Raw genomic sequence first — 14,145 nt, 5'->3', positions numbered from 1 at the left:
TGAAAATTAAAGAAAATTATATGATTATTTTATTTTACACTTTTGCCAACACAAGCTTTTGTACCCAAGAATGAAACCCAAATTACATTTTTTTTTTCACATGCTCACTACTCATATATCTTTAACACAAATATTTTGTGCATTGCAGTTTTTTTTTCTTTTGGGTGAAAATCTACAAAATCAATTTTTTTTTAGGAAATCATTAATCTTTTTTGCTAAAAAATAGAAAAAAAAATAGATCTTAAATTCTTTTAGGAAAAAAATTTATGCAGAAAAAACCTTACCCGATCAATGTGCATTTACATGTCAAATGTAGCAAAAAGGCAAGGCTGACTTATTCAGCTCGGCTCGACTTCTACAGCCGCCTATAATTTTCATTACAACCCACGGTGTAAGTGGCGATTGGTCAGTGAGGAAAGGAAGGGATCCCGATCTTCCGTTTAGCAGTTTGTTTGGCGCCGTAACTGAACAATGACAGCAAAACTATTTATTTCACAAAATACCCCAACATGGAACAAATTCCCAAAACACCCCTAGTTCCCAACTACCACCAAAAGCCACGTCCCTACCAGACACCAGTCTCATGCCACCTTATTTTTTTCATCTTCGTCGTCCCTCGCGCGAAAAATGAACCCCAAAGAAATCACAACCAAAGTTCCTCCCCCCCTTTACTTATAAAAACCTTCCTTGATCATCGTCTTTATCTCCAGGTGCCTACCTGTCTCAAAAAAAAAAAAATTCGTTAACCAAAATGGCTCTTACCAACTCCTCTATTCTCCCTACAAAATCCCTCCTTCAATCTCAACCATCAACGCCTTTCTCTAAGACCAAACCATTGTCTGTTGTTCGAATCTCCGCCGTCCATTCAACTGACTCACCTAAGAACCCCATCGTCTCCGATAAGTCCGTCAAACAGCCAGCAAGTATTCCACTTGCCGCTACGCCCAAATCTGCTACTGTTGCTGCACCTGTCACTGCTTCACCGCAGAATGCGGTTCCCGGGAAATGGACTGTTGATAGCTGGAAGTCAAAGAAAGTTTTGCAGTTGCCGGAATATCCGGATCAAGTGGAGCTTGTGTCGGTGCTACGGACTCTCGATGCTTTCCCTCCAATTGTCTTTGCTGGTGAGGCTCGGAGTCTCGAGGAGAAGCTCGGGGAAGCCGCTACGGGAAACGCTTTCCTGTTGCAAGGCGGAGATTGTGCTGAGAGTTTCAAGGAGTTTAACGCTAATAACATTCGTGATACTTTCAGGATCATTCTTCAGATGGGTGCCGTTTTGATGTTCGGTGGTCAGATGCCCGTTATCAAGGTCAAAACTCAAAACTTTACCTAACGATTTAACATTTTTTTTAATTTTGTTTTTCTTACGGGTTTGCTTATGTTTCTGTTTTTCTTCTTCTTTTTTGTTTTTTAGGTGGGAAGGATGGCAGGGCAGTTTGCGAAGCCAAGGTCGGAGCCTTTCGAGGAAAAGAATGGAGTGAAGCTACCCAGTTACAGAGGAGATAATGTCAACGGGGATGCTTTTGATGAGAAGTCTAGGATTCCTGATCCTCAAAGAATGATTAGAGCTTACACTCAATCTGCAGCTACTTTGAATCTGTTGAGAGCTTTTGCTACGGGAGGTTATGCTGCTATGCAAAGGGTTACTCAATGGAATTTGGATTTCACCGAACACAACGAGCAGGGAGATAGGTAAAAAATTTCGATTTCTGCTTATTTGGTTTTACTTTTAAATTTTTGGTATGGTTTGATTCAATCTTAAATTTCTTGTTTGTTAATATTTTCGTGGAATTTTCTGATTGATAATAAGTTGGTTTAATAGGGAAGTGATGTTTGGTCGTTTTCGCTTGTTTTGTCACGTTTTTGTGCTTTAACTGTAGTTTGAATGCCAGCTTTGATGAGTAGATAATTGAAGTTTGTATTTTACATGTGCCGTTTTTGTCGAGGTGACAGTAAGTTTTATTGTTGTCAGAAGCTTTTTTTTTGGAAGTTGAAAATTTTATTTCAATGTTTTTTTGATTTGTTTATTTAAGAATCAAGAAGTTTTGAACTTGGATTTTTATTAGTTGTTTTATATTTGATCTATTTTTAGCATGTGCATAACTAATAGATTCTAAACTCTTAGTAACTCCGACATCGACACGTGGGTTTTCCTCTCGAAATTATGTTTTGCTTCATTTGTTTCTCTTTTTAGAGCCGGGTTGTTTTTGTCTACTGTTGTTCTATACTTTTTTTATGGTATGAAAAACAAATCATAACTTTCGAAGAGGTTAGGATTTTCAAATTTATTTACCCTTTCCGGTTTGTGGCAGGTACCGAGAACTAGCTCATCGTGTTGATGAGGCCCTTGGGTTCATGGCTTCAGCAGGACTTACAGCTGGCCATCCTATCATGACAACAACTGAGTTCTGGACATCCCATGAGTGCTTACTCTTGCCATACGAACAGTCACTCACCAGGCTAGATTCTACTTCAGGTCGCTATTATGATTGTTCTGCCCATTTCCTATGGGTTGGGGAACGTACTAGACAGTTGGATGGTGCTCATGTCGAGTTTCTGAGAGGAGTTGCTAATCCTCTTGGAATTAAGGTAATTACATCTAAGCCTACTCTTTTAAACACAAGGCGCATGAAAGTTTCGATCTAAATGGTCCGAATGTTGGAGCAGGTGTTATGTTGTCAAATTACATTTCTTATGTTTTCTTGTTAATTATGTTTCTTTAAATATCTAGTTACATAACTACATAATTCTTGTCTAAGAATGAATCGGGTATTGAAATATGGATCTTATACAACTAAATTTGGTAATAAGCTGAAATATTTGTAAGGCGAGCCCTATTTTGACAACCGTCCAGTTTTTTGGACTAATTATGAGTTTTGATCATAAACCGGTGAGAGCAAGATGACTAACAAAGAGGCTCATCTGCTGCAGGTGAGTGATAAGATGGATCCAAATGAGCTAGTTAAGCTGATCAAAATTCTGAATCCTCAGAACAAACCAGGAAGGATAACAGTGATCACAAGAATGGGTGCTGAGAACATGAGAGTGAAGCTTCCCCATCTAATTAGGGCAGTCCGCCGGGCTGGGCAAATTGTTACTTGGGTTAGTGATCCTATGCATGGAAACACCATAAAGGCTCCTTGTGGTCTCAAAACTCGTCCCTTCGATTCCATAAGGGTATGTTACTCATTACTTAACCTCTTACTGTGAAGGATTAGTTGCTGATAATTCATTGATGAGCATCAATTGTCATTTGGCGTATGACTCACTTACCATTTGGAATTAGGGAAACCCTGGAAATTGCAAAGTTCAAGTAAATAGTTTCTCATCATGTGAAATGGCAGACATCTTTGTGGAAAAAATGTTTCCTTGTTCTCAAAAAGAAGAGTCATAGTAATTGAGGACTTTAATTTGTATAAATGATGTTTCCTATTATGAACATGACAAGACAGACTAACTTGTGATGGTAGAAAAAAAATGGACTGCATTTTGTTTGTCTCTTGAATCTATGCATAGTTGAAGTTTTAGCTTAAGGACCAGTTTTCTTTTCATCTTACTATAGAATCCTGTTTTAAATGAGGTTCGGCTATTAATAAGTGCTTTATGTTTAATGCAATTACTAAAACTATGGCAATAAGCATGATTATAATATTGACGGTCCACTCTATACTCTTTAGAGCCTTTGTAGTACAAGGAAACCAAAACAACCCTTTTGGGTGGTTGCATTTTGTAGTTTCAAAGTAAAATTATTGCATTTTTCTAGGAAGAGAGTTTTAAGTCAAATATATTATGGTGGGTAATGCAATTGCCATAACTATGGCGGTTAGCATCATTTTAACATTGATGGTTCACTCTTTACAGCATTCATAATGTAAAGGAACCAAATCAATCCTTTTGGGTGGTCGCATTTTGTATCTCCAAAGTTAAATGGTTACATTTTCTAGGAGGAGAGTTTCGAAGTGAAATATATTATGGTGGGGTAGGTGGAAAGGGGCTATTTCTTAAAGTTGTTTTACCAAACTGTCAGATGAACTTACTTAAATATGATCATAATAATTTAGGTAAGAATTTGTCTTCGGTAGGTAGGTGTTCATATTTCCCTATCCTATGATTGATTCAAACACATGTTGTAATATAAAATCTCTTTAAAGGTTAGTCTACTTTTGCTTTGCCTTTATCGACTTTGGATAGCTTTTGGAAAGATTCTGTTGTTTTGTTCCTTCTTTTATATGGCTGCCAAATATTTTGATGGAAATTTAATAGTTTCACATAAAATGTAATGATGTTATAGTTATATGTTAATATCAATGTCAACATATTTATTTGTTTATTTTTCAATGTCTGATCAATTTACATTATTTTTGGCAGGCTGAAGTGAGAGCTTTCTTTGACGTGCACGAGCAAGAGGGAAGTCATCCTGGAGGAGTTCATCTGGAGATGACTGGCCAGAACGTGACAGAGTGCATTGGTGGATCCCGGACTGTTACATTTGATGACTTGAGTTCACGCTACCATACCCACTGTGACCCTCGGCTCAACGCTTCTCAATCTCTTGAGCTTGCCTTCATCATCGCAGAGCGCCTTAGAAAGAGGAGGATCAACTCACAGCAACCTCTGGTCACAAGGCTGTAGAGTGGCCCTCAAGGAATCCAGCCACCAGCCCACCAATATATTTGTTCTTTTTTTTTATTTATTTTTTCTCTTATGTTGTTAGTGGCACCTTATTAATGTTTTACTTTTGGGATTCTTGAACTAAATTATGTCGTTTGTATGTGAATACTTGGAGAAAAAGTGACGCTTTTGAGATGAATAAAAAATTAAGCTATGAATGAATTCTAAAATTGCTTGGAACACTCCATTTTAAGATTGTTGTGGTCATACAGATATAGATGACAAGAATTGAAGCTTTCAAGTGAAAGAAGAAAGGGTATATAGTAACATGCCTAGCCAAGCCTGATTCAAACACCATCTCTTGCTTTGGTGAAACCCAAATACCAACTTAGCACGTACAAACTTTCCAGAGAAAATACGCGGTTTGTGGGATGCCATTTTTAAGTAGTGAATTTTATATTTTCCTATTGCTTGTTTTCTTTATAATATTAATTTATTAATTTTAAAATATTTTTGAATTAAATACGAGCAACCCTCCTCTATAATAGACATTTTGAACTCCACGGACGAATATTAAATAATTTTCTAACTAAGATTATGTGTTTAGTGAGCAGATTTGAGCCTCTTTAAAAAGGACATTTGCTCCACTTATGCTCCAGGAAAGGACAAAACATGGGCGTGGCTTAGCATAAAGGTGAGTCTTAAATTATAAAAAATTTTAATGTTTGAATTAAATAATCCAGTAAATTCATCAGCAATGTTAAAGATTGGGGTTTTTTTTTTTTTTTTTTTTTTTTTTTTTTTTCTTTCAACTTGCTATCATCATCTGATTGTTAGTAAGGTGAGCTGACTTGAGCAGGAACCGAAGCTTAGAAGCAGCAGAAAGCCTGGATCTTTTCTTTGCTAAACTTTCACTACGTGGTTCTCTCTGTTCCTTCAATCTCTGTGCAAGGTGCTTCTGATGCTCAGCAAGCAGCATCTGCCTTTTGCCTTTGCAATTCTCTTCTTTTTCTCAGTAATTCTTGCTGTCTTCCTCTGCAAAGTTTATGGAGTAACCAATCTCTGAATCTTGGGAGCTTTACTGGCTTTCTTTCCTGCAATACAGAAAAACCGGTATTATAAAATATGTTATGTTGCATAAGTAATAAGGAGACTGCATCAATTCAAAAACCAAATTACAGTTTAGACTGTAATTTGATTAAAGTGGTATGTCTTGTTGAATGAAGAAAATAATAATAAAAGGCTTCAATTTTAATTTCAATTGATGGAGAGATAGCTGGCTTCATCAAACTAAAATCTACAGGGAACAAATAATACTGCATTTCAGTTCAGAACATAAGGTCCCTACCAAAAAGAATAGACTACGAAGTTGTATCAAAAGGTTCGCACTGAAAATAATAATGATTATGTTTTTTTCCTGATCAGTCAAAGAGGACACCAATGAACAGACATTTTTCAATTTAAAGGACAGCAAGAAATTAATTACCCTGAACTTCAAATGATTTTTGTTTTTATCAATCACAGAACGATCAAAGAGCATAACGATGGAACGAAAGGCCTAGGCAACCATCCTTAAGAGATAGTATCCAGTAAATCTTAAATAATCTCAGTATATGTCATCCTTTCTCTTATCTTTAATTACGGATTCTTTTGCTAAAACAAAAATGCATAAGGATGATCGGAAGAAAAAAAACAAGAGAGATCAATCATGGTGCTGCACTTTAATTAAAGATCAAGAAAGCTTGTTAACAGAAAAAACAAAAACTACATTTATTTTGTGAAGTATCTAGGCCGACTAAATCATGCTCTGAATGTCAACAATTGTAAGCTCTATACAATTATTGTGCTGATTCTAACCTCCACAGCTGTACAAATCCATGATAATATTGTAATAAGTTAATAATAAAGTAATTGAAAACGGTCTCCCATCCAATGAACCAAATGGCATGACAAAGATTGAACAGAAAATTCTTCAATCATTCATTAACAAAATTCTGAGGTTGATGATTGTATAAACAATAGGTCGTGACAATGAGGTCTATTTGTACAATTTTTGTTCACAGTGGGCACACAAAATCACCACTTGTCTCTACATCTTCAAGATCTACATCGTTATCTATATCATCAAGATCCATGCTTCCTCCCATGAAAAGCCCCCCTACCTTGGGGACCTCAGCTGTTTTCATGGCCTGCTGTATTATAGACTGTACTTCTTCCATGGTTTGGGAAGGGTTATTTACATCATGGCTCTGCCAGCTTCCCCCTTCCATCAGTTCGATAGGCAAGTTCTTTAAGAACCAAGGGTGGCTTCTAATTTCTGCCATAGTCATTCTCTGCACCACCAACAAGAGATAAGGATGAATATAAACATGATATAAACAATTCAAACAAAGATGGATGATTGCCAGCAATTAACTTTCAATGCATCCGATTAACCAAAGAAGCAAATTATACCTTTTCGGGATTTGCCACAAAAATCCAAGATAAAAGATGTTTGCACTCCACTGAAACTCGGACATAATCAGGAATTGAGTAGTGGACACCGAGTATTCTCTGTCATGACCAATAATCACAGTGAGTTAGGGAAACCTCAAATAATTGCACTAATTTCAAATTATTTCTACTTTTGTCGAGAAAGTGAAGCTGTAAGATTGTACAAGTACACACCCCAATTGTCTTTCTAAAGTTTTTTGGGTCATCAGGATCTTCAAAGGGATATGCCCCAACTAGCATGACATATAAGGTGACCCCACATGACCAAACATCTGCAATCTATAGTTTGGGAGGATTAGAAGTAGATAATTGGGGAATTTTAGTTGAAGCATAAATGAAAGTAATAGAAGGGGGAATAGAAAAGGGAAGGATATTACTTTCCCATCATATTCTTTCTTAGATAGAACCTCAGGGGCAATGTAAGCTGGTGTTCCTACAGTAGATTTTGGTTGAGAATGGAACACAGATGACTACAAAATTAGGGGAAAAAATATGGTTAGTAAATAAAAATGCAGTCAAAATCAATGGTGTTTGCAAACTTGTGGATTAGTTAATGTTATTACCTTTGAATATCCAAAATCGCAAATTTTGACGCGTGGTGCTGTGCTGCCATCCAGGAGAGTATTTTCAAGCTTAAGATCTCTGTGACATATTTGCTGCAAACCAGAATTTTCAATGAACAAAAGCAGCACTTCAAGCTTATTCGAGAAGAAATAAAATTTTCTTAGAGAGGAAACTAGAAGCCGAAGTTTCATACCATGGAATGACAGTAACTGACTCCCGATATCAATTGCTGAAAGAAAAACCTAGCCTGTTGAAAATCAACATCCAAAAGGAATGTTAATATTCCAATGGAAGATTTAGAAATGAGATACTGTGAGTAAAGCATACAATTTCACGTCCAACTGTTCTCCTTTTTACCTCATCCTCACTAAATCTACCAGCATTGCATATGCGCTCAAAGAGTTCTCCCCCTGCAGCATACTCCATGACTATGGCTAGATGAGTAGGTGTAAGAAGAACCTGCAAGGGCAATGCCTCAAAGTGAACATTTTTCCCTTCGTTTATTTTTCATTATGGAAAGTTAAGCCCAATAGACTAGTGCATGCTAAGTTGTTCACTGAAAAGGAACATGATAATAAAATCATTCGCAAAGTTGCATCATCCATCCTCTTGGTACCCTGCTTCAGGGGAAAAATAATTTGCTTTACTAATACTGAAAATGAAGTTTCATTTTCATTTTGCCAGTTGAACCAAACATTAGGATTTAGGCTGGGCAATTAATGACATAATTCTAAACTCTACACCTGGTTATCAAGAAATAAAGACAAGAAAAATGTTAAAACGAAATTACACTGACATTATTGTCTCTTGACAATTATCATTGGTTCTCCATAAATGGGAAAAGAAGGAAAAACATCAGAGCCCAAACCTATCTTTAACTAACATAACGGAGCATTGACCATTGACCATTGACCATAGCTTAGCCAGACAGGAAGAAGACAATCACATGACAATAAAGGAAGATGGAATATAGAGTACCCACCTCTTTGAATCTAACAATATTGGGATGCTTCAATGATCTATGGTTCATGATTTCCCTTTGCACATGTTCATCAATCTGCAACAAAACAAAAAGAACAAAAAAGGTAATAACCCCTTTAATCAACACACCCGTGTACTAAATGATAACGGGGAAATGACAGAGAATCCAATTAGAAACAAGAAAAAGAAGAAGAAGAAAGAACAGAAGTTTGAAAGATTTAAGAGGTTAAAGGTTATGAAGATGACCTTCTGCCCTCTCTCAATGAACTTAACAGCTAAGAGCTCGTTTGTAAATTTATCTCTGACCAGCTTGGCCACACCAAAATTCCCTGACCCGATATCTTTCACGATCTCATAACGCTCCATAGTTTCAATCTCTATCACAAGAAATAGTATCCAACTTCAATCTTTGATCTCTTCTCTCTGTCTGTCTCTGAAAAAAACAGTTTGTTTCAAGAGGTTTATTAGGCCAAAGTTAGTTGTGGCTTAAAAGTGACAACCATCATCGTCATCATCATCATAAAAAGTCACTGTAATTGACTGCAGTTGTAGTCAAAGATAGACAGACAGAGTGAACACGTGTATTTTGTATAGTTGGAACAGAAAAATTAGAAATGAAGTTCCCCAGTGTCGTCTGACGTATGGAAGGCACCGAATTCTTCTTCCAATAAAGGAAAAACGACTTTACTAGCGGCTACACGCCAAATATTAGGTTTTAAAATTGGCTACGCGCAAAGGTTGTTTGGTTAGACTTCATTTGGAGAGACTCGTTGCAGTGAGATTAAAAATAATAATAATTATTATTATAATTATAATTAAAAAAGTTATTACAATTATAATTAAAAAAAATTTAATGAAAATTTTATATTGAATGAGAAATTTCAATGGACACTTAAGTGGTATGAAAAAAAATATATATAATATTTGATTTAGTTTGAATTAATTGTTTTTATTCATTTAAATTAAGTTTAAATATTAAATATATATAAAATTTATATAAAATTTTAAATAAAAAATAAAAAATTAAATCAAATTAAATTATATATTTTTATTAGCTTTATGTATATTTTATTTTAATAAAATAAAAATAATTATTTTAAACCTTAATTTATTTAAATATATTAAAAATCATATTAAATAATATATAAAAAATTTAAATTTAAATTTAAAAAACTGAAAAAATAAATCAAACCAGTAAAATTTGATTCAAATAAAATCTAACCAAATAAAAATTTAAATTAAATTCGGATCAATTTTAAAAATTTATAATTTTATATATTATCTAAAAAAATTAAATCAAATCTAATCCGATTCAAACTGTTATCACTTACAAATCTTGGTACTTTGTTCCTTAAGGCCATTATGTTAACTGAATTCATTATCTATGCTAGTAAGTTTGTAATAATTTCATTATTTTACTGAATTCAGTAAAGACAGCTCTGAGTTTTACATTTCTGATAAAAACATCGAGATAATTAAAGGTGTGCTGTGGGCTGAAACTTGCTTTGTGGATTTTGAGTGCCATCAAGGAGCAATTGCGACGTGCAAAGCAATGCAGTGGTTTCAGCACACATTTTAGGTTAAGGCAGGTCAAAGCAAGGGAAACCAGCACATGATATTTAAGAAGTTCGCATTGTTACGGACAACTCACGACATCAGTTTGGCGTTTGGTGGATCAATAATCAGCCTTGTTTTGTTTCGTTGAGGTTAAGTCTCGCAGGTATTTTAAATGGCTTTTCTGATATGAGAAGAGTGAAGGAACCTCAATTAGATATGATAATGGATCGGTTCAAGATAAATTTTTATTTTTTTTTGAAATTTTTATATTTGATTTAATTCAACTTATATATAATAATAATTGAGTTGATTTGAAGTAAAATTAATAAAATATTTTTTTTAAAATATAAATATAAAATTAAGTAAATATAAAAAATATAATATTTATAAATATAAAATTAAATAAATAATTATATATATACATATCGAAACAAAACGAAAGAAAATTTATTTAAAACTTATCTCAGACTTTTTTCAAAAAAAAAAAATTGATATAACTTAAAACTTTATTTTTAAAAAATAAAAAATAATCTTATAAAATTAAATCGAATTAAAACTTTGGGTTGGATTAGCAATCCTAACTCCGATGTAAAGATTATCTTCAATATCACAGATATGTGTATTTGTGCGAGGAGTTTTTTCTTTAAAAAAAAAAATGAGGTTGTAGGATGGAGTGCAATCAATACGACGTCAATCACGACTGCAGACTTGGAAATTTGGGATATGTAGTTGGCAACTTGGCATGGATCAAGTCCAGCCAATGAGGCTATTGCCATTTCCCTATTGGCACCGGCACCGTCCAAATCCTATTCAAATTCGAGGGAATAAAACCCATGTTTGCTTGTACCGTTGCACGTTTTTTCCAACACTTTATTTCATAATCATTCAACTCTTTTCTGGTATTTCATAATTCATATACGGATAGAATAAAGTCATTTGGAATCCTAGGCATTGCCCTTTTAACTTGCCACATATTAACAGCATTAAAGGCAGATTTTAGTTTTCCTAACAACTATGGTCCTATCTATTTTATCTCTACTTTCGAAAGGAAAAAGTTAAAAAAATACACAAGAATTCATCATGTTGAAATTGAAATTTAAATCAATTGATTTATATAATTATTTTTAAAAAATAATATTTAATAAATTTAAAATTTTTATTCCTCTTATCCTTCTTTTTTGCTAATTTTTTTCCTTTTCTTTTTTTTTTTGTGGGGGGGGGGGGGGGTGCTTTGATGGAGTAGGATTTCGTTCTTAGACACTTTAGAGAAGAAGGTAACTACATTCATTTTCATTGATGGGATGGTGGGGTATAGATGTGGAAATTTTCATGTACATTTTCTAACCAGACCGCTGTACCAACGACCAAGTGTCTACCTTCTTTACAATACCAAATAAAAAGGCAGGAAAGTAAAAAGGCCTTCATTCTTTTGATAGGGATGTCTTCTAGCTCAAATTAGCAAAGATCTTCTGCAACATCAAGTGGAGGACCAAGGTAGGGTGCCCCATTAACAACTAAGTCATATGGTAGTTTTAGTTCTCTTTCCTCAAGCAGAGCATAACCTGGGCCAAGAAAAAAAAATACATCAACTGAAATGTGAAGCATGAATTTGGATTGATTTATACATAAAATTTTAAATCCGAAAGGGAAATATAGTAATTGAATTTATCATCAATTACCAGGAAGAGAAGGGATAAGGAAATCGAAGAAGTAAGTGCAAGGCCTTCCAAAGTCATCATTGTATGGCGGGGATAACACATCCAAGATAGCACAAGGAGTCAAGGCAGTGAAAGAATGGATGTTTCCACCACTCCTTGGGAAGAGGACGAATGGTTCACAAGGTGCATTGAAGATGCCATCTATTACAGTGCCTGCTAGTCCATCTGCATCTCTCACCATTTGCAGATTGTTTAGTGATCCAAATGATCAATACATCTTTTTAACTTATTTAAATCAATTAATTTCTCAGAGAAAGGTACAAACAGGATGAGAGTATGATCCAAAGAGATTCGAGTATTGATAAGTTATAAACAGATTAAGAAATTTACTGATAGTTTTGATATCATTAATTCATAGCATGTTATGATACAGTTAACTTCAATCTCAACACCGACAAATGTTAAAGATAAAAGCCTCACTTGTTCTGGGGCTAGAGTTCTCCTCCCACACCCAATCGTAGGCCTTGACATAAACTGAGCCATAAAGAAGTTTGCTTAGAACCGTCATCCCAGTGTGATCATGAAGAGGAAATGTCCTGCCAGCCGGGAAGCAAAAAATTCCTATCTGCACAAAAAATAGACTAACTAGTATAGTCATGGTGAAAACAAATTCATTTGATGATAAATCATGGCAGATATTAATCTATAACTGCATAAATATATGCTCGAATAAGCAAAATAAGACTTGCACGTACCGAGAAATTGTCACATTCATAAATGTGAATGTAAGTTATCTCAGAAACTCCTTGCCCAGGAATCAATCCATTGGTGATCTTCGGGCTTGAACTTGGAGATCCATCCACGTTAAATTCATCTATACCAACATCAACAGCTTCAAATATATCTGCATTTTGGAATGTTCCCTTTAGTCCTCTAATAAGAACAAGAACATAAAAACTGGCAGATTAAGAAAGTCTAGTACTTAAGATGTTTCTCAGCCGTTGAATTTGTTGGAAAGTTGGAAGCTCCTTCTGGGAAAAAATATAATTGCAGGCATCATGTAGCATTTGTATTTTGCTTTTCTCCATTGTATAGTCCATAAGGAAGTTTGTCATTCACAGTTATCATGACTATAAAGACGACCTAAACAAATAACTAACACTAATTAATTAAACCTGGGGGCTGATTTTGACTTTTTAACTCATACAGTGGGCTTCCTTTATTCTCATTGGAAGTTTTCAAGAAGCAAACAATTTGTACACACAACATTTTGCCCTATGGTTATGAATAAAAAATGGGCTGATAAGGACAACATAGAGAAAAAAGGAGCTTTGTGGCATAAGCAAATCATCACAAATTTTCTAGAATGGAGAAAACAAGGAAGTAAAGCCTTAACAATCGGCCCCCATAACCTTCCATTTTCATATGCTTTTGCATGGCAAAAATCATGATAGGCTGCCTGGTAATAATAAAACCATCAACCTGTCTCCGAACGCAGGAAGTTAAAATTAGGCTAGGGATAGGAAGGTTTGGTTGTAGCCCCATTGCAGTATGTTGCACCAGTGGTTTTGTATATACTCCTTGAACAGATTTTACAGCCTCTACCAGATAGCTCAAATATTGTCCCTCGGGTTTTAAGTTTGAAACCATGGCTTTTTTTCCTGTTTAGTGCAATGGCAACTTCATTTATAAAAGTTAATTTGGAGATAACTTTTGCCTTTCAACCTTAAAATCAATAAAGCTATCCGTTTCCACAATCCCGGTAGCTGATTAGTAAGAGCTTGAAAGTTATAAAAGAAAAAAGAAGAGAAAGAAAAAAAAACATCGCCCTGATTTCTGGATAAACCTTCGGAAAAAGTTCCCTCTGTTTAGACAGTTACACCATCCCTTGTGCCCAAAACTGCAGACCAAAAAAGAGACAAGCTTTTGTCTTAATTTGATAGTCGCTTAGTTTAAGTGAGATTACAAATAACGATAATGATAAAATTAATTATTATAATAGTAAAATTGAGTGTTAAGCGATAAAATTAAAATTAGTGATGAAATATATATTTGAATATAAATATAATAGTGATGGTAAAATTAAGTATAATAATAAAAAATAATTATTAAAGATATTAAATTTAAAATTATATATAATTAAATATAACCCTTTTTATATTTATAAATTTAAAAAATAATTAAATTATTTTTGTATAAATTAATAATTATGTCAAAAATTAATAATATATATGTATTAAATTTAAAAAAATATTTTTATTTAATTATTTAATATTTATTA

The 14,145-nt window shown here is 34.3% G+C and overlaps 3 protein-coding genes across 3 annotated transcripts; 1 reads left to right on the top strand and 2 right to left on the bottom strand.

Annotated features, from left to right (window-relative positions):
• The first annotated feature begins 588 nt into the window (after positions 1-588).
• LOC111314940 (phospho-2-dehydro-3-deoxyheptonate aldolase 1, chloroplastic-like) lies at positions 589-4,841 on the top strand. The gene is made up of 5 exons (XM_022916560.2): positions 589-1,309; positions 1,415-1,692; positions 2,313-2,589; positions 2,932-3,177; positions 4,369-4,841. The coding sequence occupies exons 1-5, from the start codon at positions 752-754 to the stop codon at positions 4,630-4,632; spliced, it is 1,623 nt and encodes a 540-aa protein (XP_022772295.2). The 5' UTR covers positions 589-751; the 3' UTR covers positions 4,633-4,841.
• Positions 4,842-6,567: 1,726 nt separating this feature from the next.
• LOC111315567 (serine/threonine-protein kinase SAPK2-like) lies at positions 6,568-9,144 on the bottom strand. The gene is made up of 9 exons (XM_022917396.2): positions 8,896-9,144; positions 8,651-8,725; positions 8,026-8,127; positions 7,862-7,915; positions 7,668-7,760; positions 7,482-7,574; positions 7,279-7,383; positions 7,066-7,164; positions 6,568-6,944 (listed from the first exon to the last, which is right to left on the bottom strand). The coding sequence occupies exons 1-9, from the start codon at positions 9,013-9,015 to the stop codon at positions 6,669-6,671; spliced, it is 1,017 nt and encodes a 338-aa protein (XP_022773131.1). The 5' UTR covers positions 9,016-9,144; the 3' UTR covers positions 6,568-6,668.
• A 2,388-nt stretch (positions 9,145-11,532) lies between these two features.
• Positions 11,533-13,038, bottom strand: LOC111315568 (plant cysteine oxidase 1-like). The gene is made up of 5 exons (XM_022917397.2): positions 12,847-13,038; positions 12,620-12,768; positions 12,345-12,489; positions 11,886-12,089; positions 11,533-11,768 (listed from the first exon to the last, which is right to left on the bottom strand). The coding sequence occupies exons 1-5, from the start codon at positions 12,977-12,979 to the stop codon at positions 11,662-11,664; spliced, it is 738 nt and encodes a 245-aa protein (XP_022773132.1). The 5' UTR covers positions 12,980-13,038; the 3' UTR covers positions 11,533-11,661.
• Between the last annotated feature and the right edge of the window lie 1,107 nt (positions 13,039-14,145).

Source organism: Durio zibethinus, chromosome 20 (assembly GCF_047325235.1).
Source record: "Durio zibethinus cultivar Kanyao isolate XHJ-2024 chromosome 20, ASM4732523v1, whole genome shotgun sequence".
In the NCBI taxonomy this organism is placed as follows: Eukaryota; Viridiplantae; Streptophyta; class Magnoliopsida; order Malvales; family Malvaceae; genus Durio; species Durio zibethinus.
This window is presented reverse-complemented; position numbering and strand designations above follow the sequence as displayed.

Excerpts from the sequence above, each read along its gene's own strand:
- LOC111314940 (XM_022916560.2), top strand. The coding sequence starts at position 752 with ATGGCTCTTACCAACTCCTCTATTCTCCCTACAAAATCCCTCCTTCAA. Across the intron at positions 1,693-2,312 it reads CACAACGAGCAGGGAGATAG|GTACCGAGAACTAGCTCATC; the intron begins GTAAAAAATTTC and ends GGTTTGTGGCAG. Across the intron at positions 2,590-2,931 it reads CTAATCCTCTTGGAATTAAG|GTGAGTGATAAGATGGATCC; the intron begins GTAATTACATCT and ends CATCTGCTGCAG.
- LOC111315567 (XM_022917396.2), bottom strand. The coding sequence starts at position 9,015 with ATGGAGCGTTATGAGATCGTGAAAGATATCGGGTCAGGGAATTTTGGT. Across the intron at positions 7,575-7,667 it reads GCGATTTTGGATATTCAAAG|TCATCTGTGTTCCATTCTCA; the intron begins GTAATAACATTA and ends CTAATTTTGTAG. Across the intron at positions 7,165-7,278 it reads ACTTTAGAAAGACAATTGGG|AGAATACTCGGTGTCCACTA; the intron begins GTGTGTACTTGT and ends TGGTCATGACAG.
- LOC111315568 (XM_022917397.2), bottom strand. The coding sequence starts at position 12,979 with ATGACAAACTTCCTTATGGACTATACAATGGAGAAAAGCAAAATACAA. Across the intron at positions 12,769-12,846 it reads ACGGCTGAGAAACATCTTAA|ATATATTTGAAGCTGTTGAT; the intron begins GTACTAGACTTT and ends TCCAAAATGCAG. Across the intron at positions 12,090-12,344 it reads GAACTCTAGCCCCAGAACAA|ATGGACTAGCAGGCACTGTA; the intron begins GTGAGGCTTTTA and ends TGAGAGATGCAG.